This window comes from Sceloporus occidentalis, unplaced genomic scaffold, assembly GCF_023333645.1.
Source record: "Sceloporus occidentalis isolate IW3139 unplaced genomic scaffold, rSceOcc1.0.p SCAF_4, whole genome shotgun sequence".
In the NCBI taxonomy this organism is placed as follows: Eukaryota; Metazoa; Chordata; class Lepidosauria; order Squamata; family Phrynosomatidae; genus Sceloporus; species Sceloporus occidentalis.
Genome location: NW_028316984.1, coordinates 96,858,830 through 96,885,787, shown reverse-complemented (window position 1 = coordinate 96,885,787; position 26,958 = coordinate 96,858,830). Strand labels below are relative to the sequence as shown.

At 40.3% G+C, this 26,958-nt stretch overlaps 1 protein-coding gene across 2 annotated transcripts in view; it reads right to left on the bottom strand.

Moving 5' to 3' along the window:
* The window catches only part of CD81 (CD81 molecule), a 98,540-nt gene that overhangs the window by 48,883 nt on the left and 22,699 nt on the right, over positions 1–26,958 (bottom strand). For both annotated transcript variants that reach the window (XM_089520998.1, XM_089520999.1), the window contains exon 2: positions 4,951–5,065. In XM_089520998.1, the coding sequence (XP_089377124.1) occupies positions 4,951–5,065 (115 nt within the window). The remainder of the gene's footprint in view (positions 1–4,950; positions 5,066–26,958) is intronic.

The following is a 26,958-nucleotide window of genomic DNA, read 5'->3' as shown; positions in this document are numbered from 1 at the left end:
GGGAAGAGAATGGCAAGCGTCCTCTAACAAATCTTGCCAAGAAAACCTCATGACAGGTTCACCTTAGGGTTGCCATAAGTCGGAAATGACTTGGAGGCACACAACAAGAACAAACAAATTGTACATAATGGGACTCGAGCATCCATGGGAGCCCTGAAATCAAACCCCAAGGGCCCACTATACATGGAAAACTGTCATCCTTTGTATCCAAAACCCTCATCTGAGGTACTAAACATGAGCATTTAGGTACTACAACATTCCTCCCTTCCACATTACACTTCATGTTTGTTTGTCCAGTATGTTCCAGTTCCTTGGGAAATGTGCAGTGCAAAGGACAGCTCTGTATTCAGTTCTAACTCGGCTGAAATAACCCTGGCAACATCTGTGAAAGTGTCAAATGATCCTACAAGAGATGTGGGGGCGGAACTTCACAGCATAGCAACATATGCTCAAATATATTGGCCATCCACATTCTCTCCATGAAGCAGAAATGCTAGACTGGAGTAGAGATACCAGAGCTAGAGCTAAAGCAGGGTGTGGTGAGTCTGCAAATGAATCTCTGTTACAAGTCAGCAGAGGATTTAGAAATGGCAAGATGAATTGAGAATAACTGCTGAAAATGCTCTCTTAATTATGACTGAATGGAAACCACAGAAATCTAAGCAGGGCCTTTACTGAAGATTTCTGAAAGAACAAAATGTAGGCAACTCCTCGAGAGTGGTCCAGGATTTGGTGGGGGTGATGGCTGAATATGAAAACTTATTGTACTGCTCTTCTGAAACTAAGTTCTTTTTTTACTCAACATCAGTTTTTATCATATCAGCTTCTATTATCAAGGACCAGGAAGGGAGTGTGTAGATATTTCACACACCGAAGCAGTGGGTGTATTTCCTATAGAGTCAGGAAGGAGACTACTGAATGTAGTCTCTTTCTGAATTCAAATTAAACAGCCTACTTTCCAGACCACACCATAATACAGAACAGGGATTGGGAACATGTGGCCTCCAGCTGCTGTCAGACTAAACTCCCATTATCCCTCACCCTTGGCTATGATGTCTAGAGCTGATGAGAGCCACAATCAAAAAACATCTGGAGAGTCATACATTTTCCACCCTGGGTATAGAACATGCTGCATTTTAAAGTTAATATTATTTTTGCACAGGAAAAGGTTTTGTGAAGCACTTTTAAAATAACTTAGCTCCCATTTCCCACAAACAGTACATAATTACTGTGCCCCTTGGTGTCCTCTGGGGTTTGGTTCCAGGACCCCCTGTGGATACCAAATCCACACATGCTCAAGTCCCATTGAATACAAAGGCATAGTAAAATGGTGTCCCTTATATTAAATGGCTATGTCAAGCTTTGCTTTTTTGAAATGTATATTCTATTTGGATATTTGCAAGCTGTTGATGGTTGAATCTGTGCATAAAGTATCAGTGGATATAGATGGTATTTGTCTATTCTCCTTCCACTACTTCTCTGCTTGTGTATAATATAAAATGGGAAGCTTTCACCTTGTCCCCATCAATGTCCACTGCCTACAGCATTCACAGCAAGTGAGAGGGCAGAGTCAGCTCTATCATTAGTCAAACAAAGTTACTGCCTCAGGCAGCAGAGGCTGGGTAGCAGTGGCAGTAATCTCCCAGGTGTTCCTCTGTGTTGAAGAACAGACCTATATATGAAACACCATCCAGACTGGTGTCTTCCAACCATTCTGCTACCTCTGGTGTTATGAACACTATCCCATTGTTAAGTGTTTCAGTAAACTTCAACGGCCGACACATTCTACTTCTGTATGTGGAATGGGGAGGGGAAGCATCATCCTATCTTCTTCTGCTTTTGACACAGGGATGTAGCTACGGGGGGGGGGGCGCAAAATGGGAGCCTTGCCCCCTGCCAAAATAAGAATCTGAAAATAGTCCCCAAATTTCTAAAAATGCAGTAGCTTAAAACTTCCCCTGAGCATTTAGAAATATAGTTTAGGCACCCAAAGAAAAAGGGCAGGCAAAATTTCCAAGGCAATGCAAACAGCAAATGCAAGCATTCTAGCTGTGAAAGGTTTTTCAACAGCTCACTCTCTTCAGTGGTAGAAAATTGGGCACAGAAAGATAATTTCATTTGTGTGGCAGAATTATGATTTGGACAGCCAAAACACTCATTCTGTGCCCCTCTCCATGCACATCTACACCTCTGCTCAGGCAGCAAAATATCTTCAACAAGCCCTGGAAAAAGGACACGGAAGCACACCACTCTCTGATTTTCCCACCATTTGCTGCATATAGAAGGAGGAGAAATCTGTAGAACAGGAAGGACCCCCAATGCTGGTGGCACTGCCAAGCCTCATGGAGAAATGAGAACACTGAAATAGATGCTCTACACAGCTGGATGCATTGTAGTTTTGGACGACTGCTCGTGCAGAGTGGGATGTATCCAAATAAGGGGGTCTGTTTTCCAGCAAGTCAGCAAGCTAGACGATTTACTTATGAAACTAAAAGAGATTATAGGAAGCCCAGATACACTTATGCATACAGCCAGACAGACACACATGCGCCTGGAAACCATGAGTCATGCTGATCATGACAGTTTATTTTCAATTGCAGACAGCTGCTCTGTGTCCTTCTGAGTACAACAGTGGGGTGGGCCCCTCACTAAAAGACTTGAAGGGCTCTGTGTGTGTGCACATGCAAAGGTCCCAAGGAGGGATAGGCTCCCAAGACAAGTAAATGCCTTTCTCCTTTCTCTCCTACCAGCCAAGTTCTGAATAGATTTAAAGTCCTTGATAAAATACTCTCACTAGACAACCTTAGATTTGTGGTGTTCACTGTGCCTTAACTGCCACTATCATTTCAATTTGATATTGCAAGTTGGGTCCTGAACAAAGGGGTTCAAAACTACAAGAAAAAGAATTTAGATTCAGGGTGAACAGACACTGTTATGGTTGTTGTAACAATTGTAAAAGGAGGACAAGGCACCACAAAATGTAGGACACTCAAGAAAAATGGAGGACATGACCAAATAAAAGCTAAAAACACCCATATAAATATAAATGCATGCTTCTTAGCTATGCTCAAAATGGAGGACATTTTGGAATTCCTCATGGACAGAAGGTAGAAATGTAGGGAATGTCCTGGAAAAGGAGGACATCTGGTCCCCCTGATTTAGACTAAACATTAGAGAGAACATCCTAATGGTATAAGCTCTTTGACAGTGGAGTACACTGCCTCTGAAAGTGGTGAACCTTCCCTAACTAAGAGTTTTTGGGTAGAAGCTGGATGGCACCCATCAAGTACGCTGCAGTGGTGGAGTTACAGCACAGATGGGGCTTAAAGTGGGGGATCTTTGAGGTACCTTTCCTTTGTGATTCAGTGAGTTCAGAAGTGCTATTGTTTTGTTCTTACATTCTCATCTAGAAAGAGGGTCAAACAGATATTGTTCTATGCATCTTTTAATGCTAGTGTGGCAGTCACTACCGCAGCTCATAGATCCTTAGACCCAGCTGTAGAAGATGTGTACACAACTGCATGCAAATTCAGCTGTGGGATTGGTGCTGTGTCCCCTTCTCTACATGTGTGTCCACACCCTCAGCCAGGTTCCAAACATTTGGGATAATACTTCACATTCCTTGTTCGGAAACTCAACCCTTCCCTATACTATCCTGTTCAACACCATGAACTATCTTGTTACAGGATGCAGTGCTGGATTAACATGAATAGGACTAAAGGGTGAGTTGTCCTGGCAATCCTTGGCCAGCACTACTATCCAAGACACGAGAAGAATATCTCCCCCTTATAGTAAAGTCTCTAAAGCTCCTCCTTGGCACATATGAATCAAGAAGATGTTACTTGAATGCCTATAGCAGGGATGGTAACTGCAGCCCACAGCCTGCATATTGCCCAGATAGGCTCCCAAGCTGCCCTCATATTCCCCATGTTTCCCTAAAACAGCCCCCCAAATTTTGCTGAGGGTAAAAAAACCCTCAGCAAAATTGGCTGAAAATGACTGGGGGTAAAACTTTGCATCTCTCACCATCTGCAACAGCCCAAAATCACCTCCTAAATTGATGAGAATACCGCTTTTGGTTCCTGAAAATGGTGGCAGTGTGGGCTGCACAAAGGAGGAATAAAAAAATAGTCTTCCACTCCACACCCAGGCATGTTGACTACAGTATAGTGTCATGGATTAATGGTTCTCAGCCTCTGACCCTCCAGGTGTTTTGTCTTTTCTAATCAGTTATGTTAGCTTCAATTTATTCATTTTTGCTTCTACAGAGAATTCATGCTAGATTTGCTCTCAGACCCGTTTATTTGTCTCTTTGAAAGTCCATAGTATCTGCAGGAATCTCTTCAGCACCACATTTCAAATGAACTATGGCAGTAACTGTGGAAATTGTATACCTGTGGCCATGACATAGCCTATACCAGCCAAAGAGATTGTAGCTATGATTAGGAACTGAAGAAAATGATTTCAGAGTAAATTTAAAGGAAGAAAAGTTCGATGCCGGCCATGAAACCTTCGACTTCACAAAGAACCAGAATATTTTATTTTCTGCATCAATGCTACATTTTCTATATCAAACATATATATGTATACCATTTGGAGATGAATTAAAATTATTCCAACTCTATACTATGTCTGAAACTAAAAGCAGGACCCAACGAGCCACATCATTTTCATGTATAGTCAGTAGGAAGAGAAATTTTATAAGAAGGTACAGTATTCACCAATTTATATAAAAGACACTATTTTCCCCCTTTTTCTCTGCACTACTATATGAAGGAAAGTTAATATTCTGGAGAACTGCTGAGAGCCAACTGTGGTGGATAGACACTCACACAAAGAAATGCCCAAAGTACTCTGTAAATCCAGTCTCTCTCACAATCCTCCCCCTGCCCTGCCCCACATTCATTTTCACAACACTTTCCCCCACACTCCCAACTTTTTTCTGCTTACCAACATAATATGTGTTAGGAGCCTGATGGTCATTTAATGTTGAGCCCAAGATAGTTGTTGTCTTTGTATCATGACGAAGCCACAATGCCACACCGAGAATTATTCCTCCAGCCAACTGTTGAAGAAATAAGAAAAACAGGCAGGTTAATACAGTTCTGATCCATTTAAATGAATGACCTACAGAAGCTGTTTATGCCACAAAGGCTTGTCTAAAGTATTTCATGATTCACTGGACTCCAAAGTGGATCAAGCATTTAAACACATAGTCAGCCAGATGGGCTCGCTGAGATAACAAGGTTGTGGTCTAATCTCTCTGTGTGTGTGTGTGTGTGTACAAGAAAAGGGAAAACTAATCTAAGTACTGAGAGATAATCAAGATTGTCCAGAGAGCTATTGAGTAGGAAAATGAAGAGAAGAGTTCTAACATTTACATACATGGAGTGGATGCCCCTCTGTATCTGCTATAGCTTCAAAAGTGTGAAATCTAGACATGTGGAATGTGTCATGCATACGAAACTGACTTTGAGAGTTTACATCTCAGGATTATGGGGTAGTTTAAACCAATTAAAAGTCCCGTTTTGAGACTCTGAGCAATACTGAGTCATCAGACCACTAGATGGCAGACATCAGATTTCTCAAAAGGGGTAGCCTTGAGGTTTGATCCAAATAATTGCAGCTGGTTTCCGGTGGGGCACCAGAGGACAAGACTATTTAAACTTCTGGACTTTCTCACTGGTAAATCTATGGTTTTGCTTCGGTGTAACTCAGCTGCCTGGTGAACCATGTTCATTCTTGACTCTGTGTATATGTACTGAAGGAGAGGGTGGGAATTGCTTCTCTCAGATCTGTAAGAGAAGGAGAATGAGAAAAGGGAAAGGATGAATGGGCAGTGGAGGATGAGGGGGGGGGGGTTTAGAAAAATAATGAGTATGAAAAATAAGGCAACAGTTGTAATATTGCTCAGTAGGCTGGTGTATCTGCACTGGTTTGCAGAGGAAAGTTAGGAGAGGGAGAGCTGAATTTGTAATGAAGACAACAGGAAGAGAAAGACCATTTAGAAACAAAAAGAGAGGAGAGACAGTATGTAGACAAGGAGGGACACACATGTGGGGGAAAATCAATTATTTTCTAAATCAGACAGAGCTGGCATGAACTGAACAAGTACTGTATTGGAGAAATAGTACTGAGATAGGACAAGAGAGCTAGTGTGGTGTAGTGGTATTGAGCACAGGACTAAGACTCTGGAGACCAGGGTTTGAATCCCAGCTTGGCCATGGAAAACTCACCAGGTGACCTAACAAGTCACACTCTCACAGCCTCAGAGGATGATAATGGCAGCCCCCTCTGAAGAAACTTGCCAAGAAAACCCCATGCCTTGGTCATAAATTGTAAAGGACTTGAAGGCACACAACAACAACAAGGACAAGAATAGTGGGCTTGAAATCAGCTAATGTATTTTACAATAAAAACCAAGTAAGCAACAAAAATTCAACTGCCTAAAAATCTCAAATTTTATTATTTTTAATAATATATTAAAAAAAAACAATTTCTAGTCCTGATCATTGCAAAGTTGGCGAAGTGCAGAGAATGCACTGTGAAATGTAAAGCCCTCACTTTGAATGTCACCTCTTCCACTTAGCTCTCAAGAGAAGCAAGTCTCGAACTGGTGTCTTTCATTGTTTCATTCTTTTGCCCTTTCTATTCCTGTAGTTACAGGAGCAGGATAGAGAGAGTTATTATCTTCTGTTTGCCTGCAGCTTGCCAGTCCCTCCTGTAAGTGGTAAAGAGTTTATTCTGAAATCACTGAAGATCCTCCTGAGATTTCACTAGGTATTGCTCATGCCTTTTCTAGTCTATCTTATCGACCAAAGGGACTAGAAACTTGATTTCTAAAGATGAATGAAAAGTAGCCAAGATAGTGAATTCTGCACTCCATAACAAATACCATGTGTTTGCAGAGAACAGAACACATTGCTTTTGCAGAATGTTTGACAGTATGTGTGTGGCCCTTTGACCTATGTTAGGACAGATGAGTGGAAAAGAAACATCAGCTAAGGGGGCATTACAAAATGCCCATTTAAATCTCTATTGAAGGGGCCACTGGCAAATATCAGCAGATTAACATGGAAACCCACTGTGAGGACTTATGGAAAGTGTTATCGTTGTCTGCAATAGCTCTTTCATACATCATTAAGTGTCAGTCACCAGTGGTGAACCTATGAACCAGCCACTTTGGAAGGAGCAACAATTAGCCACAGGCAACGAATGGGAATGTGTAAGATAATAATTCTTGGAAAAGTTGAAGGCAGCAGGAAAAGAGGAATACAACATTACAGATGGATTGAGTCAATAAATAAAAGCATGGCCCTGAGTCTGCAAGACCTGAGCAGAGCTCTTAGTAATAGGGACTCCTTGGGTTCTCTCAATTCATATAAATAAATCCTATTATTATTATTAATTATGGGGTCCTTGCAAGTCGAGGCCAACTATGGCAAGCCACAAGCAACAGAAGTAAAATTCTGTGACATACTCTAACAGTAATTAAGGAAGCAAGCTTAAACGGGAAAACTGATTAAAAATCAAGGATAACCAGACAATCTGGATCATTAGATAGGACCACATGCCAAATTACTACCACTTTCAGTGGCAAATTAAATTAGGGAAGCATGAGCAGCACTCAAAGTGACAAGCATCAACATAATATTTTCATATGAATCCTACAAAATCAGACCCTCTGGATAGAAAAACTATAAGGAAAAGCTGCCGTGACTTTTCTTTTTGGATGGATTCTTAATAGGAATGATCCTGAACCTAATTCGGCCTAGCAAACTTGATTTTACTGATAATTTACAACTTTGGCATTTACAGGTTGGAACAGGACATCAAACCAGTTGGAAAGGAAAAAGGGAAAGAGGTGGCTGTCTGAGAGAAGAACACCCAAGACAAGTTGATTTAGCAGAGGATACATGATACTGGTTTAAAGTAGGTTGGTTTAAATCTTGGTTTGAACCAAATGGCTTAAAAAAAATAATTCCCAGATTTTAATCGATTATTATATATAAACAGTCTGGCTATTTTTTACTATTTTCCAAACCTCTTACTGGAATAACAATAATTGTTTAAATCTAACTTTTAACTGTTTATTGGCAGCTGTTCATTGTTAGACCAGCATCCAGTTTCTGTTGCTTCTTTTTAATCACTTTTTTGTATAGTGCAAAAAATGCCATTCAGAAACAAATCCTTCAATTAACATGTTCAACCTAAACAACGTGGTTTAAAAGAGCACTTTTTTATAGAACAATTATTATATAAGCTAGTGGACAAAACGTCTGAACTGATTTTGCTACTGAATTTTCTGATTTAGTCCTATACTGGTGTTGTCCTACACATTAATGTAGAAATGTAAGGTACTGTACATAGGGCGGAAAAACGAAAAGCACAGATATAGGATGGAGGACATCTGGTTGAATGAAACTACGTGTGAAAGGGATCTAGGAGTCCAAGTAGACCATAAGTTGAACATGAGTCAACAATGCGATGCAGCAGCTAACAAGGCCAACGCGATTTTAGGATGCATCAATAGAAGTATAGTGTCTAGATCAAGGGAAGTAATAGTGCCACTATATTCTGCTCTGGTCAGGCCCCACCTGGAATATTGTGTCCAGTTCTGGATGGCAATCTGTCAGGGATGCTTTGATTTGGATTTCCTGCATGGCAGGGGGTTGGACTGGATGGCCCTTGTGGTCTCTTCCAACTCTACGATTCTATGATTCTAATACAACCCCATTCCCTAAAAAAACTGGTTTAAAGTAACCCACCCCCAGGGAAAAACATTTTAAACAAAAAACAAAATAAAACACAGTTTAAACAAAACAAATGGATTTTTGTTTGTTGAAAACTTTTTCCCCATCCATGGAATCCATCACTTTATTTATATCCTGCTTTTCTCCTAGACTGGGACTCAAGGCAAGTTACAAAAAGACAGAATACAATAAAACCCATATAGTTAAAAACATACAAAAATCAAGATTAAAACAGCATTAAATAGCTGTTTGATTTGCCCCCTCTTGTTTCATCACCACATGCGGAAAGCACGTGCTATAGCAAAACACTATCAGAACTTTGATGCTGCTCTAAGCGTACCCACAGCAACATTTTGGAATTAGAGGTTCACAGTGGTCATATTTCTCATCACGACCCATATCAGCCAGCACCATATATTGGGGAGTTCGAGGAAGGGAAAGGGACAACACAGAGCACTCCAGGTACAAAGCCCCCTCAAAGAGATCTTTTTATAAATTATTAATTAGTTTTAGGTTCCTAAGTCCCAGGGCCTGGCCTTTAGTCCCACCACTTGGGCCTTCTTCTCCAGTCCTCAGGGTCAATGGGAGGAATCTCAGGGCGAGAGCCCTGCCTTGAAAAATACAGTCAGCTCTCCGTATTTGCAACTTTGACTTTTGCTGATATGAGTAATATGTTCTCTCTACGTATCTTTATGGCTTCCAGGGCAATTCTGCTGGAAGCTGACCATAAAGTCATGATGGAGGATCTAGAGATTCCTAGAGAAAACACTACTCTAAGCATTTGTAAGTCCTCCAGTGCAATTCTATGGATGTTGAGCACAGAATTGCTCTAAAGGACCTAGAAATTCCTAGATTCTCTTAGGTAAAAAAAAACACACACAAAAAATTGCCGTGTGGAGAGTTGCTGGCACTGGGCGGGCTGCAAAGGTGGGAGCTGCCTGAGGAGTGACTATAAAAGGGGATGAGCTGCTGAAGAGTTGCACAGTGTCATGCACTGCTAGAAGTACAGTTAGAAGTGAAGAGGTTAGCCTTAACGTGATTCAGACTCCTGTGTAAGGAAAAAAGATTTAAAAGGCCAAAAGAAGCCCAGTGAAATGAGATGAGTGTGCCGTGTTCTTTGAGAAGTGAAGAGCTAGTTCAGGGGGATTCATAGCCACCTTGTTCTGGGGAATGTTAATTGTGAATTGAGCCAGACTTCCACAGGATCTATACTCCTGATGAAGGGAGTTTTAGGTGGAAACCAAGTCAGCATGGGAACTGGAACAGTTTGTAACAAGTGAAATGATACACACATTGTAACAACAATTTTTTTTTTATTAATGATGTTTATTTTACCACAAACGTATTACAGGTACATAAAAATTATATTGGAAGGAGAAAAATGTAAATTTTTAAACTTTAAAACACTCTTAAACTTTCTTTCCACAGCCAAATTCCTACCTATATCTCACCCTGTTCCTTCTTTATTAAATTTCTTCCTCCTCTTCCATACCACATCTTCATCCATTATTCCACAATTTTTCCATCTTTCCATTCTCTCTCTCCCCCCCTCTCGTCACTCCTCCATCCTCCCATCTACCTTTTCCCTCCCCATAACAACAAGTTGTGAGAACTAACTGTAAAAAGATACTAGCTTTAGTTCTGTCTGTAAATAAAAGTTATATTTCTTCTTGTTTACAAAGGAGTGACCTGAAGTAATTTACAAGCAAAGACATCCAAAGCATGCTACCAAAAACTTTAAAATACTTAAAAGAAAAGGATACTGGGAGCCCACCTCTGTGTCACTTATTAAATAAGTAGACTAGGGAAGGATTTGAGGGGCAGTAAAAGTACCACGGGTTAAACAGATAGTTTTGAAGAAAGAAAATCTTCAGACTATATTTAATAAAAGGAGGAGAACCCTGAAAACCCAGTGGTGACATGCAGGTTTTTCCACATTCAAAAGGTTCTGTACGCCTAACTCGAGTGAATGTAAGGGACCACTGTATGTGTGTAGATCTGTTTTCCTCACTTGTTAGATTTGGTCTTTTTTATTTGAATGGCATACTCTGTCTAACTGTCATTGGTGCTTAAGATGTACTTGAATGAGATCACTGTGGTTCCCTGTGACATGACAAGAAATTATCTCTAGATCTCACTTTTTGGCTCTGAAATCTTTGGGCCAGAGATGCTCTTGATCTGGTAACCCTAGTGCAGCTGCCTACCTCCTGCCTTTCTACACCATTCAACAGTCAAATCAAAGTATGAGGAAGAATGATAAAATGTTGTTGTTGTTGTTGTTGTGCCTTCAAGTTGTTTCTCACTTATGGTGACCCTAATGCAACCCTATATCATTGCCTTTGCCTGAGGTTGAGAGCATGTGACTTACCCAAGATCACCCAGCAGGTTTCATGGCCAAGCCGGGAATTGAACCCTGGTCTCTAGAGTCGTAGTCCAACACTCAAATCACTACTTAATGTAAAAGTGAAGATAAATTGTAGTGGTCACAGAATAAAAACCAAAGAATAAAAACCAAAGTGATGACAACAGTGCAAATCTCTAAACAGTAGCGACACAGTTTCAAAACAAAGAATCGACATAGTTTCAGGCCAGGTTTCCAATGGGTCTGGCCTGAAATCCGATTACTCTAAACAGCTGACTGATAAAATAAAATGCGAGAACACTCCATTCTCAGGCTGTCCTTGCCCCCTCCCACCAGCCCACTATATCTGTTTGGCAAATATATTAAGTGATTACTAGAAATGTTAAAGTGGAATGGGGAATTAGACCCCTTCCTGGAGCGTTAAAGTAAACATCTGGCATAGCCACAGTAATTCTGGCTTCCACCCCAGCATCAGACAAATAAGAAAACAGCCCAGAGCTGCTCGTAAAACTGAAGAGGAAAAGCTAAACATTGGTGCAGACTGCAATTTTGCCTTTTCTGCTCTGAGTTAGCAAGAACTTTGACAAATTGAAAACACACTGCATGGGTCCTGATCGCTAGGCACGCTGTTTTTCCAATTGCTGTTCCAAGCAGCCGAGTCTGCTTTCCATGTTGTAGAATAAGGCTTCAGCTGCTTCAATAATACACATGGCTAAGTAACATTGTTATGTTTAATTTCTCAAGGGAAAGCTGCTAGAATAGGCCAGTGGACAAGTTCTGCATAAGAGCTCAAATCTAAAGTTTAGAGTGTGCTTTGATTCCACAACCACCAAAAGACTTTTAAAACTAAATTAAATTACCATAAGTCTCTTCATAAGAAAAAAAATGAATGAAAGAAAATGGATTCTCTAAGACTACTTGAAATATTAATATAATTTACTGGCATTCAGTGTTAAGCCCTTTTCAGATATTATTCTGAGTAACATGTGAGGATGTGATAAGTACTAGCTCTCTCTCCCTCCTTGTGCATTTCTGTCACCCCTACATGTAAAGCTTATCCTTTTGAAGACACAACTGCCCCTTCATCCAGTCTCCAGATGTGGTGGACAGGCAAAGCTGTCTAACACATCTGTGACTCTAGTGAAGGCTCCCCAGTCAGTTTCCCCTCACTTTACTCACTGCCTGGTGAAGCCACACACAAATACAGAGGACACTGAAAGCTATTTCTCTAAATTCAGCTATTCCTCTAAATTCCTCTCATTCATTTGGACACAACCTGCAAGTATATCCTTTGCTTCTCTCCTATTTTTTAATAAAAACTTTCAGCAAAGTGTCAAAGTATGTCAGAAATAAATCTTTTGATTGATGCTAAAGACATCTGGAAATCCAAACAATTTAAATGAAACATATTTCCAAGTAAAATGTGAGCACAATCACAGCCTAAGGTGCAGAAACTAACTACTTGGAAGAATTGCAAACCCAAACCTGTAATATTTTAGAGAACCACTACATTATAATGTATTTTCCTCAAAGTCAAATGTTTGAGCATCAAGTGAAAGACTGTGCTGTAAAAATTGTGAAAACCACTGTCATGCCTCCAGAGCATCTTTGATGCTCTTGAGACATATATTCAGTTGAGATTATAATAGGTTTTTCTGTGTATCAGTTTGGGAGGGGAAATAGAGATCTACAGCTTTAAGAAAGACAAAGATTGTGGGAAAAATAATATTTTAATTAAAAAATAATATGTTGCCAATCTGGTGACTTTCACACCAAAATGGGTACTTTTCAGAGCCTTTGGTGTGATTTTGGTCATTGGTTTTAATGGTAAATGTGAGAGTTGAAATAAGTATTTGGTGAGATGTGGGGGGAATTTGGTGAGTTTTGGTCAAACGTTTGGGGAATTATCTTCGAGGCTTGTTGGCAACACTGGCTGTCTCCCTCTAGCTAAGTTTCAGTTGTGTAGTAAGATTTCAGCCAAGTCAGACGTGGAGAGAGTATTTTCCTTTGACAAAGAGATAAGTCCACAAAGAAGAAAGAGAAGTCCTCAGAAGAAGAAAGATAAAACCCACCAAGAAGAGAGAGCAAGGTATTTAGGAAGGACTATTGAGAAAAAGGAGATCATTTTCATGTTTTGTGTTTATAACCAGTAAAGCTTTTGGAAACTTTAGAAATTTGTGGACAAGTCTTTTGTTCTGGCTGTGTTCCCGAGAGCCAGAGGCCTTACTACACCCAAAGTCCATAGTATTGCTCTTGGGACAAAACAACCACCAAATGTGGAACATCTCAATTGCCCCTATGAAGACTGGCTGATCCCACATCATGTCTGGTTTCTCTCTCTCTCTCTCTCTTTTACATATGATTTATTGAGTTTTCACACACACACAAACACAAACCATAAACATTGTTTGTGATTTTTATTTGTGTGGTTTCTGAGAACTACCCTGAGAAAATCTATCACAGCCTGTCATTTAATTCAGAAGGGACCTATACGGTTTAGTTTCTATTTAGTAACCATTGCTACAGATCCTGTGCATGCTCTATGTTAAAAACATCCCTTCTCCAACAAGAAGATAACAGGCATCCAAGTAACAAGGTCTAACAGATGCCTATAAACTTCAGAGGGATTGGTGCTGAATGCAAAACTTGGATACCAAAGTCATCTCCTCTTCTGGCTCTACAAGAGTAATGAGGGTTTCAGAAAATGGGAAAGATGCCATGGAATATCCTAGCAATATCCTTCGGTTAGAGCAAAGTACAGCTTTAATATCATTTGCAGTTAAAAAAGAAAAAGTTTGACATTTTGGTCATAAAAACAACACTTAATGGGAGCGTTAAAAGTACTGGAAGCAGGCATGTGTGCAAGGACACATAGGAAGCAACAAAGCATCATTTTGCCCCCAGAGTTATCTGGAGCACTTCCTTATATGATGCACACTGACTGCAGATATTTCTCAAACAATGGAGGTATCTTAGTCCTCTCATGTCTAGCTTCTACCGCCCAAGGCTGAAAAATATACACTATACAGTTCAGTGTTTTTGCACTTCATAGAAACTTTTGTTAGGTGGAGCCACTCCAATTTAGCATTCAGAGGAATAGCTGTGTTAGTCTGTTCTAATCAAAACAATGAGGAATCCTATGGTACCCTGAAGAGTTCAGTCATTTATTACAGTAGCATACATCTGATCAAGTGGGCTATAATCTACCAAAAAAAACCCGATAATAAAATTATTACTCTTTGGCCTAAATCCAATCGCTATTGCTAACTAAAGTTGTTATTGCTGCTGTTAACTGCCCTTGAGTAGACCTGACTCATGGCAACCCTGTGGATGAGACATCTCCAAGCCCCCCTAACTTTCACTGCTCTGCTTAGGTTTGTAGATTCATGCCCATGATCTCCCTGACTGAGTCCAGCCATCTGGCATGTGATCTTCCTCTCTTTCTTCTACCTTCTACCTTTCCTAGCATCATTGTCTTTTCTAATGAGTCATGCCTTCTCCCAATGTGGCCAAAGTACAACAGCCTCAATTTAATAATCTTGGCCTCAAGGGAGAATTCAAACTTCATCTGTTCAAGGACCCATTTGTTTGTCTTTTTGGCTGTTCACAGTATTCTCAGCAGTCTTCTCCTGCACCACATCTCAAAAAACCTACTGGATCAACAGGATTTCAGTAAGTGTCAAATTACCAGACAGCATTTGATTCAATGGGTTTACTGTAGTTGAGACTAACAATGGGATCTAGACTTTTGTTGTTTTAGAAATGGGACAGGCAACTGTACCAGGTGAAAGGAGAATTTCTTACCCTGCTGTTCCCCCATACCTCCACTGCACTGCACCAAACCAAACGTTTACTTCCAGTTTCATTTTTGGCCTTTCTCGCATGGATTTGGAGATGTGGAGAAAAGGGGAGCAAAATTGCTGCATTTGCAGTTTGGAGTACATTCTGCCAGGTTATGGGCTCCAAAACAAAAACAAAATTTAATTATTATTTTTTAAATGGTAGGGTTTAAGGCTTTCAGAAAGTGGTCTGTTAGCCACACTATCCCCACCTTTTTGGATCAAAGACTTAATTTTGAGAAAAAACTATTTTGTTGAATGAATATTTTAGAAGAATACACACCAGTCTTTTAACAAAATGCATTGCATCTAGGCTCACAGATCTGTTTGTAATCACTACGTGATACAACCTGCTAAATTTCAAAGCCAGCCCAGCCATTACCCAGAATGAGGATGCTACCTCAGGGTGCAGATTTTGATGTGTCATAGAAGAAATAGTAAGTTGCTTCTTATTTAGCTTGTTACTATAGTATTTTACTGCCAAGGATGGAGAGAGGTGCTTTTCAAATTTTCTTCTTCAGGGCTAGGACTAATTTGGCTAGCTTTGTTTCCAATGCCCTTGGCTTGGTGAAGGGAAGAAGCATTTCTTGCTGACAGCAGATTGTCTTAGGCTGTATCTGCACTGCAGAAATAATCCAAGTTGACACCACTTTAACTACCATGGCTCAATGCAATGGAATTCTGGGAAGTGTAGTTTGTTGCGACACCAGAGCAGAGGGTAAAAAGTTTGACAAGCATCGGTCTACATTATCTAGTCTTCACTGTCAGTATCCCATCCAAGTACTATTCGGGGATGATACTGCTTAACTTCCAAGATCAGATTGGCTTTGATGGCATTAGGGTATTGAGTTTTAGGCCCCATAAAGACAGGCCAAAATAAAGCTGCTTCAGGTCACTTTGGAGGTATGCTGTTTAAATGATGCACTGGAGCATGGCTTTGGCATGGCTTCCGGTCTCTTAGGACGCATGTATCATTTAAACAGCATACCTCCAAAGTGACCTGAAGCAGCTTTATTTTGGCCTGTCTGTATGGGGCCTTAGTTTCTCCTTTTTTGCATCTCAGACCTATTGTCCTAATTTCCTCTTTCATGTACCTGCTTTCATTATTTATGTGCTCAAAGCCTCTTAACAAATGCTGATCACACTGAACTCAAATATCCCTGATATGAACTGTGCTGTATTTATGCATGTAATTACTTGCTGAAACCTGTAAGTAGATAAATGAATAAATACAACACAGACTGTACTGCAAGCAGTACTGAAATTGGGCTTTGGGGTCACATGCTCCCTCCTCTGCCATACTCTTGCTCCTTTCAGCACAGAGAGAGTCTACATTTAAGATCTAAATCAGGGGTAGGCAATCTTTTTGAGCCGGGGGCCGGGTTGCTGTCCCTCAGACAACTGGGGGGCCGAAGCCAAAAAATAAATAATTAAATAATTAAAAAAAAACCTAAATATATAAATAAACTAGGACAAATGTAGGACAAAATTTTCAAATGGAAGACACTTTTTTAAAAAAAATGGAGGACACGTGAAAAAATTTGCTGATTTTTAAAAATTTTTTAATATAAATGCATGTTTCGGAGGCTTCTATAGACAATTGCCCCCCAAAGGCCCTGGCGGCAATCGGCGGCAGGACCGGGCTGGGGCCGGTCCCAAGGCCTTGCCGGGCCGCATCCGGCCCATGGGCCGCAGGTTGCCTACCCCTGATCTAAATGATCCACCCTCTGGATGCTCTAAATCAGAACCCATGACTCTAGTTTAGGGAGAAGCTACAAGTTAACAATTAAGTGGATCAAATATCATTATCTTAACAGATCTCAGACCCTAATAGTATGTGTGTATTGGGGGGGAATCTTACAAAGGTAGACTGAAGGGGAAAAGTATGCTTAGCTCAGACTATTCCAACCGTCTTCAGAAAGGCAAGGCATTCTGTTTCACCAAAGATAAAAATGCTGCTGATGCTTTTAAAATAATGGAATGGAGAAGAGTTTGGTTACAATTGAAGAACAATTCTATAATTAAGAGCTCTCCACTACTGCAGCATGGCCTACGATTGTGCTTCTTGGGCTATCTGATGTGAGGGACGGATAATTATTTTTTTCCGTCATGCCAGGGAACAGTACAATATTTGTGTCTAATGGCTACAACTGTTCCTTTCTTTCCCAGAAACTCACCAGGGATTGGCAGCCCACAACTCAGGGACTGTCACTGGTCCATGGATCACCATTTTGAGTAGCAGTGACTTAATGCACACCAGGGGAAGGCAGCAACTCCAGGGTCTAATGTGTTTTTTGTTAGAAACCCAAGCTCTACTGATCAAAAGGAGACTTTTATTCTTAGTACCAAAACTGAATAGTACTCACTCTCTTTCTCACAAAAATCCTTTCCTGGTAATCCCATGTTTTCTTCATTAACAACAGTATTATTGATTTGTTGCTGCAGTGATGTAGTCACTCCCTAAAGACTCTTGGTGGCTCATAAACAAAACTATTACAATATAGTTTAAAACAATGAAAGCTATGAAAATGAAAACCATAAGTGAAACATGAATTCTGGGTGGGGTAAGAAGTCTTTTTATTACTGCAATTGTTAAAATTGGCCATCTGAAATCCTTGATGATTTTACTGTAAATCATCCATAGACCTAGGCCCACCCTTTCATAACTTTCGCTTTCTAAAGCTTGCACAGATTCTTTTTGTGCAACATTTATTTAGGCTGCATCTGTACTGCAAAAATAATCCAGTTTGACACCACTTTAACTGCCATGGCTCAATGCTATGGAATTCTGGGAACTGTAATTTTGTGAGATATCTTGCCTTCTCTTTCAAAGAGCTCTGGTGCCACAGACTACAATTCACAAAATTCCACAGCACTGAACCATGGCAGTGTCAAGCGGGATTATTTCTGCAGTGTGGATGCAGCCTTTGCCTAATAAAGGTATTACCATAATATGGACTTTGGAATTTGTCTTATGGCCAAAACAGCTACCCCTGCATTTAAGAAGGCCTACTAGTAAACCAGATTAACGTCCTTCTTTTCCCTGGCTTATGAAGACTGTGGGACTTCCTTTCTTTGAGGGCTGATTTAGAAGAAAATAACCTCCTATCAGGGTTGAATATTTTAACTAACAGTATGAAGCAACCCTACAGAAAGGCCACAAGCTCAACTGATCGAAAACTGCCCGGAAGGAAGCCAGGTTTGCAATGTACAAAAGTCAGAGCCTCGATCCGAAGGCAAGACAAAGAAGGCGCTGACCTTGGAAAGCTACCTCTGGCTGCACGAGAGTTCCTGCGTGTGTAAGATCACAGAAGTAGCCTCTTGAATACCTTCTCTGCTGCCAAAGATTTATTACTTCCAGGAAAGAACAGCGGCAGTCCTCCATTTCTCTTCACCCCACACCCTCATGTGCTAATGGGTCTGTGTGTGTGCATGCATGCTCATGCTTATGTGTGTGTGCGTGCACACATGTGCACACATACACACACACTTAATGAAGAAGGAACCTTTTGCAAGTATGGAATAATAGGGTGGGGTCTGCAAAAAATAATTTAAAAATGAGACATGTTCAGCATTAAGAATACATAGGGAATCCATTTGCTGAAAGCCTAGTTTACCCAAATAAAGTTTGGAAGGCCAGCAAAGAAAAAAAAGCTGGGTGGGGAGAAGCCAGGCTCTCTGGTTTGAATTATGAAAATTCCTCCTGCCTCCCAACAACCCAAAATCTTTCATTGTGACTAAAGTTTCTCATTCCACCAACGATGTCATATTATCTATTTGGAACCCTCACCATTGATCCTCCAAATCTTTTTTGCCCCCTTCAGAACCTTTCAGGGAGGAACAGAGAAGAGAAAAGAGGAGGAGGAACTTTAACCACAGCCCCATTATAAACCCTTTCACCTCTCTTGTCCACGGACATGTCCGTTCAAGACGTACCTAAGGAATCTCTTGCCTTTCACACTCCTCAACCATCCCCTGCACCCCGTCTCCATTAGACTACATGGCAATTATTCCACACATTTAACCTGGAACTTGCTCCAGTCACACCCCCATTTTTGCAGTTTTAATAGTAACCATGGGCACCTCCCATCTGCTCTTTAACACTCATTGCCTCCCCCCATTCTCCAAGCTCCTTTGACACTCCTGACATCAGAACTCAGCTGGGGGGGGGGATGCCAGGGATGTACACCTACAAGCTATGAAAGTCAGGAAGAATTCTGCTCTTTTAATCCATACACCCCTTGTACATGTGCACCCTCCAATTTTAAACTTACAACACCTACCATACTGCTTCCACTGTCCACTGCATGATTAGAGAATTCAGTCCACAGTACCATCACAGTTAGCTTTCCACGTGGGAATCAGCACCCCCACAGCATATCCACTTTGCTCTTTGTGTCATTTTGTTTAAAGAGGGTGGAGCTGCACTGGTTTACTTGGACAAAGACTCTGTTCCAATTTTGTTAGCACATTCCCAGAAGGAAGAACCCCTGAAGACAGCATTCAGCTTGTATCTGTCAGGAAGTCTAGAATTCAATGCAAAATGAAACCAAATATTTTAAGCAAAATGTCAGTTTTTGAGCTGGGGTGGGGGGTGGCTATTTAAAAGGCTTGAAACGCTCATTTTGTTCCTTAACCTTAATTAAACTTACTACTGTCTTTAGGGCTTTGTAGACCTGATGCAGTGCAAGGATTGCCAATAGGCCATTCAAGCTAGGTGTAATCAATGGCCTACATACTTCTTAAGATATCTGATGTGATTGGCTGGTATTTCCCCCCTCCAAAATGCTGGCAACCAGCACTATATTTGTGCCCAATTGTTACAACTCTTTCTTTCCAAGAAACTCTTCAGGAACTGACAGACAATGGCTCAGGGACTGGCACCAGTCCAGGGATCACCACTTCAAGTAGCACCAGTGTGCATAAATGTTTCAGTGGTTCTTGGACCAAGCCATTTAAGTTGTCTATGACACATGACTCAAATCAGTAGCCACCTGGTGTTGAATGGATGGTATATAATCCCATTCGAAATTTAATTATCTTTAAGTGATGGTTAGGTTGGAGGTTGCATCAGAATTTCCAGTGAATTAAATTTTGTCACTTGCCATCACGTTGATATCAACTTATGGCATCCCTATGAATGAGAGATTCCAAAAGCCCCAGTCATCTGTGGGTCTCCTCAGATCTTGCAAAATCAGGGCTGTGGCTTCCTTCATTGAATCAATCCCTTTTCCTACTGCTTTCCACTTTAGCAAGTGTTTTCATCTTTTCCAGTGAGTCACATGTCAAGCAATGTCCAAAGTATGTAGCCTCAGTTTAGTCATCTTGGTTTCTAGTGAGAATTAAAACTAGAGATGGTGAAATAGTGAGACAGACATTCCATGGTGTAAAGTTTATCTCTAGGAAGGGCCTTAGCATCTAATCTTTGGTGATTATCTACCTGTGTAATAAACTGAAAGTCGAAAAAACACTTGTTCTGATTTCATTTAACAGAGATGTCTGAATTGAGATGACAGCTGATCAAAGTTGTAAACATCTTGCATGTTGACAACCTACTATTTCTGAGTTCAGATTTACTTATGAATTTATATATTTCATATACACCCATTTATGGAATTCTCTTGAAGAAAATTATATGATTCTATATGCTCCCTTCTTCTTTCCAGCCCCATGTTAGGTTTATGTCCCCATCCCTATTTTATTTTCTCTCTCTCTCTCTCTCTCTCTCTCTCAATCTCTGTGAGAGAGAGATGTACATACAGTGCACCTGCTCCATACACAGGTGCACCATACATGGCTTCCTGTTTACGTGGAAGTCGCATTGCCATTAACTGAATGGCGCGTGTGCAGGGCTATGCTCCACTGTATATGTGTACAGTATGGATCAAAACCATAATTGCATATTGCCTTGAATGGAAGATATGCATCACACAGAAAAATGTCCATTGCCAAGCCACGTTTCACAGCTTATTTTTAGCAACACTGATACCTGTTCTGGTAAATGAGATCAGTCCTTGTCATACCCTTGCTATGTGTCTAGAGTGTGGAAAGAGTAGGTCTCATTTCTTGTTTGAAGGATCTCACTCTTCAGGTCTATATTTCTGAAAGCCAAATGCTGCCAATTCAGCAGTATGCTATAGCCTATGTCTGTTTTGTGTGCCTGTTTATGTGAAAGTTGTAATCCAAAAACTTCCTTCTGGGAAGGCTTTTCTTTTCTTCCTGGGGCAAACATGACAGACCACTCCCTGTCTGCTCAGAACAACTTTCAAAATCAAAATTCCTTGTCTGTTTTAAAATGTCCTTGTTACTGATCAGTAGTGTAGCTGTAAAATGTTAAGTTTACCTTTTCAAGGTTGTACAGTGTAAGCATCAAATTTAACAGTTGCAAAGAATTAATGGAACAGCTGTTAAGATGCCCATTCCAGCTTTACTTTTTGTACTATTTAATAAGTATTAAAAACATTGAAAGGAAAATGAGCTATCTCGAGATGCAGTCCAAGGCTAATTGAATATGTACTTAAAAGACAGTGGTTTGGATTCTAGCCAATGTTCTGGCAGAAAAATCTCAACATTCTGTTCATAAGAGGCTTCCACTGGCTGGGAGAGGTCAATTTTTGCCAATTTACCATTATGCCATGCACTCCCCAAACACTACTCCAAGGTGAGGACATTTCTGGGAATGTGTGAGAGTGCTAGAAGTGTAGACAAAGAATCACACTGCCGCTCTTCTTCCATCAGAAGTATCCATTGGATAGTTCAGTGGTTTCCCCATTCCTGTTCTAATTCTTTTGCCATGGAGTGATATGGCCACATCAAAACAATTTCTTAAATGTCTTCATACCAAAGCAGTTCAAGTAAATGACATGGTTGAAAGGAGGTGTCTGTTTAGATAGAAAGAGATGGACTTACAGGCAGAATTCAAGGCGGTAGCCATCTGGGATGAGGGCAAATGGCCTAAGTCAACCTGACCACCATGTTGGAAATGTTCATGTAAGCTAGCCTGTTCAAGAAATGTTTAAAAGCAGCTCATTGTTTGAACAGGAGCAAAGCATCTGGTGTTCAAGAAAAGATTAGCTCGTGTCTACTAGATTAGTGTTTCTAAATTGAAGCTAGATAAAACATCATGCAGTTTTAGTGGCAGTAGTTATTAGGCACTAGGATAAACTATTGAACGATTATCTTCCTCTCATAGTCCTTAATCAAGATGGGTTAGGATTGAAGTAAAAGAAATTGGGCTCATTCATATAAATAAAAGACTAATTTCTGTAGAAATGTGATGTGATGCAACCAGGAATGCTAAAACAGACATCTTATGCTTTAACAAATGTGGAAAGCTCCCAGTTTTGTTTGTTCATTGCATCTCAATGAACTCAATTTAATTGATTTGGTTTACTGGTTAACTTGGAATGGGCAAGCTGTGTTAGATCTTCCTAAAACAGGTGTTGGATTTCAATGTTAAACATCTGTTTGGTGTGTCACATTAAAATAACTGTGTATGTGCATGGTGTGTATGTAATGGGAATATCTGTACATGTAGATGCAAGTAGATGAGGGTTTACATGCTTTTCCATTGGGTTAAAATTAGTTAGCATGGGTTAAACTTTAGTTTATCATAGTTTACTGTGGGAGGAAATTGATAGAAACTGAGTGAACCCTGCCCCCGCCCCCCAATTGATTATGTTAGAGCAAAAAAGGAAGAAAAAACCGGCAAGCCAAGGGACATCATCTCAATTACAAGATCATAAATCTTGCTTATAAAAGTCACTATGCAAAGGGATCTTCTAGCACCTTTAAGACTAACTGTGTGAAAGAAGCTGTAGCATAAGCTTTCATAGATTTAGTCTACTTCCATGCATCTGCTGTGAGATACTTTTGCATACTGATATTCCAGACTAATACGGCTATGTCTCTGAATTAAAAAGTAATTGTTCTATGCATAATCAACATGAGAAGCAGTTCCTGGTGTGGCCATCTTGTCTCAAAAGCAGGACTGAGAGAGGGAGATTGTGAAGAAGTATGGGGTGTGATCCCTGTGCTTTAATATTGTTTTTGGCCCACCCAGAGTGGTGGTTTAGTCTCAGAGGAGAATTCCCCTTAAGAATTCCTTTGCCACTTCCACTGGCAAGAGCTATAGAAGCTAAATTGGGGTGGGGAGGGGGTTCTTCCTTCTGGGAGTGTACTAACAAATTGGAACAGAGTCTTTGTCCAAGTAAAGCAGTGCATCTCCACCATCTTTAAACAAAATTAGACAAAGAGCACAGTGGATATGCCATGGAGGTGCTGATTCCCACGTGGAAAGCTAACTGTGATGGTACTGTGGGCTTAAACACTGAATTCCCCAAGTCCTATGAAACCCTATCATACTTAGCTAGGTGCCAGCATATATACGTTGCATGCTGAAGGTCCTAGGTTCAATCTGAATTAGGCACAGGTAATGAGAAAGATAATCCTGTGACCATAACCCTGTGAAGATTTCAACACCTAATATTTAGAGATGGCAGCTTCATAGAGCCATGAGGTCCTTATTATCAAAGCAATGAGACATTCCAAGGGGATAACACCCATCCAAGTTTGGTCTCTTTTGGAATGGACACTTATGTGTATTTTGTAATATTTGATTTACAAATATACAGTTTGAACACAAGTGGAGATGCCCAGTTAAAATACTTCAGCAGACAAGCTGAGTCTACTGCTCCCACACCAGACATTTAAGATCAGACAGCACTATAAAATGACAGCTGATAGAAGTTCAAGAACTAAGCTCTCTCTCTCTCCCTCTCCAGATCTGGACTTTTCCCGTATTTTCATTCACTGGAATTATGCCAAGTCTGACTGAGGAAAAGTGTCTGCCCATTTCTCTGAATGCTTTTTCTTATTCCTGATCCTTGCTCTTGTCTGTGCCAGCGTATTGCTTGCAGCCTGACTAAAAAACTCTTTGCAGCCGCACCTGGCCTACTAAATCTGTGTTGTCCAAACCCCAATCTAATCATAATATAATTGTAAAACTGTGGTATCATCTTGTTTATAGAGCGTGGATACTCACAAAAGGACTGCTTTGCATGGGTAGGGGCATACAGTTCAACAGTGAACTATGGTCTTTAGAATAGAGAACTTCCCTTAGAACAGGAATGGGAAATTAAACCAAGTCTGGAGCCTGCTTTTGTGCCCTGAAAATAATAATAATAATAATAATAATAATAATAATAATAATAATAATAATAATATAAACTAAGAAGCTCAAAGTGGCTGAAAATCCACTTCTGGTTCTCAAAAATAAGCACGATTTGAAGTTAAAATAAATTGCAACCTATTTAAAAGGTCAACTATTGTATTTGGAGGCTTTCAGAGCAGCAATTCCTCCCACCCACATTCTCTTTATTTTTGGCCAAGGAAAGGTCCGTCTGGGGATTCTCAAGGCGTTGAGAGCGACCAAAGAATCTTTGTGGGGCTCACCCCTGCCCTACAATATAAACCAGGGCTTGCATACAATCCATATGTTTTCCTCAGAGATTTGTACAGCCAGACATAAATACCAATTTGAATGATTTAATATTTTCAACTAATGGAACTAAATTTCACACTCAGAACTATGCACCAATCTCCTGTAAAGACCTAAAAAGAAAAGTCTCTGAATGCAAACTAGGTAATCGACATAAAAAAGCAACACAAAGGAGGAAGAGAGAGAAAGTAGCTGTTCCTAAACACTAATTCCATGGAAATAATTCCACTCAAATTATGTGACCTTCCCCATTAGAATTGTTAGGATCAGAGCCAAAGCTGCAACTGCAGTGGCAGTCTTCAACAGTTCACTGGGACATCTGTGACAGATTTGTAACAGCAGAAAGACCAGATTGGGAACACTGGGACAATCTTTTTTCCAGGAGGGAAGCAATTTATTCACTAGAAATGCAATGCCAAATGCTGTTTATTTGAAAACAGTCTTTCTGATATTAAACATAGCAGCCTTGTATGTCAAGGAACAGAAATGAACTTTTATTCTTCGAAAACAAGAGTGGGGAACTGTAGCCCTGCATATGTTGTTAGGATTATAGTTGCCATTACTGCTATTAGCTATACTGACTGGAGCTGATGAGGGTTAGAGTACAACATCTGAGGGGAATACAGGTCTCCTACTCCTGTCCTAAATCCTTTGTGAATCCTCACCAATAGGTGTCTTTTCTGCACCGCCATGCTGGAGAGCTAAGGCTACCACACTAGCAACTGAGATCATAATTGCTCAACTTGGCATGTTCTTGCCTTTTGACATTTCTATTTTACTATTTTAGGGAACTGTCTTAAGGTCAGATAGTTTGTCAATCTAGTTCAATATTGTTTCCTCTGACTGGAAATGACTATTGAAGGTCCCAAGTGGAGGCCTTTCTCATCACCCCATACAGTAGGCACTTGCTATCCTCTGGGGTTTGGTTCCAAGCCCCACTCTCCAATGGATACCAAAATCCATGGATGCTCAAGTACCATTAAACAAAATGGCATAGTAAAATGGTGTCCCTTATATAAAATGGCAAAACCAAGGTTTTGCTTTTTGGAATTTATATATTTTAAAATATTTTAAAGTCATGAATGCTTGAATCCATGGATAAAGAATCCGTGGATATGGAGGGCCAACTGTATTTGATCCTTTTAACTAGAGATGCCAAGGAATGAGTCTTGGATTGTTTGCATACAAAGCCATGTACAGTATCACTGTGTTATTTAACCCCTTACAGCTGGACCTAAGAAATATTCACTGACAAATTCCATCAAAAAGTATATTTGCTGTATCCTAATTGGTATGACTTACAGCAAACCTCAGTTAACAAAGCCTTTGACAAATAAGCTTTTTTTTTACCAAGTTTTTTTATGCTTGCCCAGTCCCCCTTCTCAATTATTTTCTGTGTAGCTGGAAGGTTTTTCTTTAGCATCATCAACATTAGGATGCTGCTGAAGGAAGGCTGAAAATGAAAAAAAGTGAGACTTTCAGTGTTGGAATGTAGAAGCATATCTGGAGTATACAACACAATAAAACTATTATTTTGGGGGTGTCAGTATAGGTGTCTTGGGACTGTATATATAACATGAACCCATGAAGGGAGGAAGAGACTGAACACTTATTTGTGTATGTATGTAATTTGCTTATCAATTTTATAAGTTTCTCTCTTACTTAAAGATGCAAATTTTGATACAAAAATTAACTAGCCAATTAATATTCAAAAATAATGTTGAATGTAAACCACATACAGGTTTTAGAAAACAGGTGACAGAAAGCATACTCTGAAAATACAGAAGTTAAAAGAATCCTGTTTAAAGAAGCTGCCCTTAGTCATATTGATTCTCAGTAACCGTGTTAATGATGCTTGAAAAAAACATGCCCTTGCAGCTATGAAAACATTTTGTTCTGTTAGTGTAGTGGCAAAACAAGTGATCTGTCTCACTATTCTTTTCTAGCAGTTCCTTTTTAGCAGTTTTAAGTTAAGATGATCTAATTGCTGTGCTTTCCAACAGAGTGACTTGTCACTCATATAGAGATCTGGCCTCCATCATAAGTCAGAACTACATTTATAGAACCCAACAGGATTCAGGAGATATATCTTTCCCCAGAACAACTAATTGGGAAGTTTATCGCACGGGCCCTGAAATGGGCCTGTTGCATCCAAAATGGGGGCACGTACGGGCATGCATGGAACGGGATGGGGCTAATAACTAAGTTTACTGCACACTGGAATGCCACCGCTGCCGCCAGGCGTTCCAATCGTGTCCTACATCTGTTCCAGAGGGCGCGATTTCTGAGACTGGTACAGCATGAGTTTAATTCTTGCTGTCTGACCACGAGCAAGACAACACGTATACAAGTTAATAATAATAATAATAATAATAATAATAATAATGGTCAGGACCAGGCCTTCCTAAGTCAGGAGGACACTGCAGCAATACAACAGAATACATGCAGCATTCAGTGTTGCAGCAATAGGCAAGATTATAGACGTGGAAGCTTTGGTAATCTGTA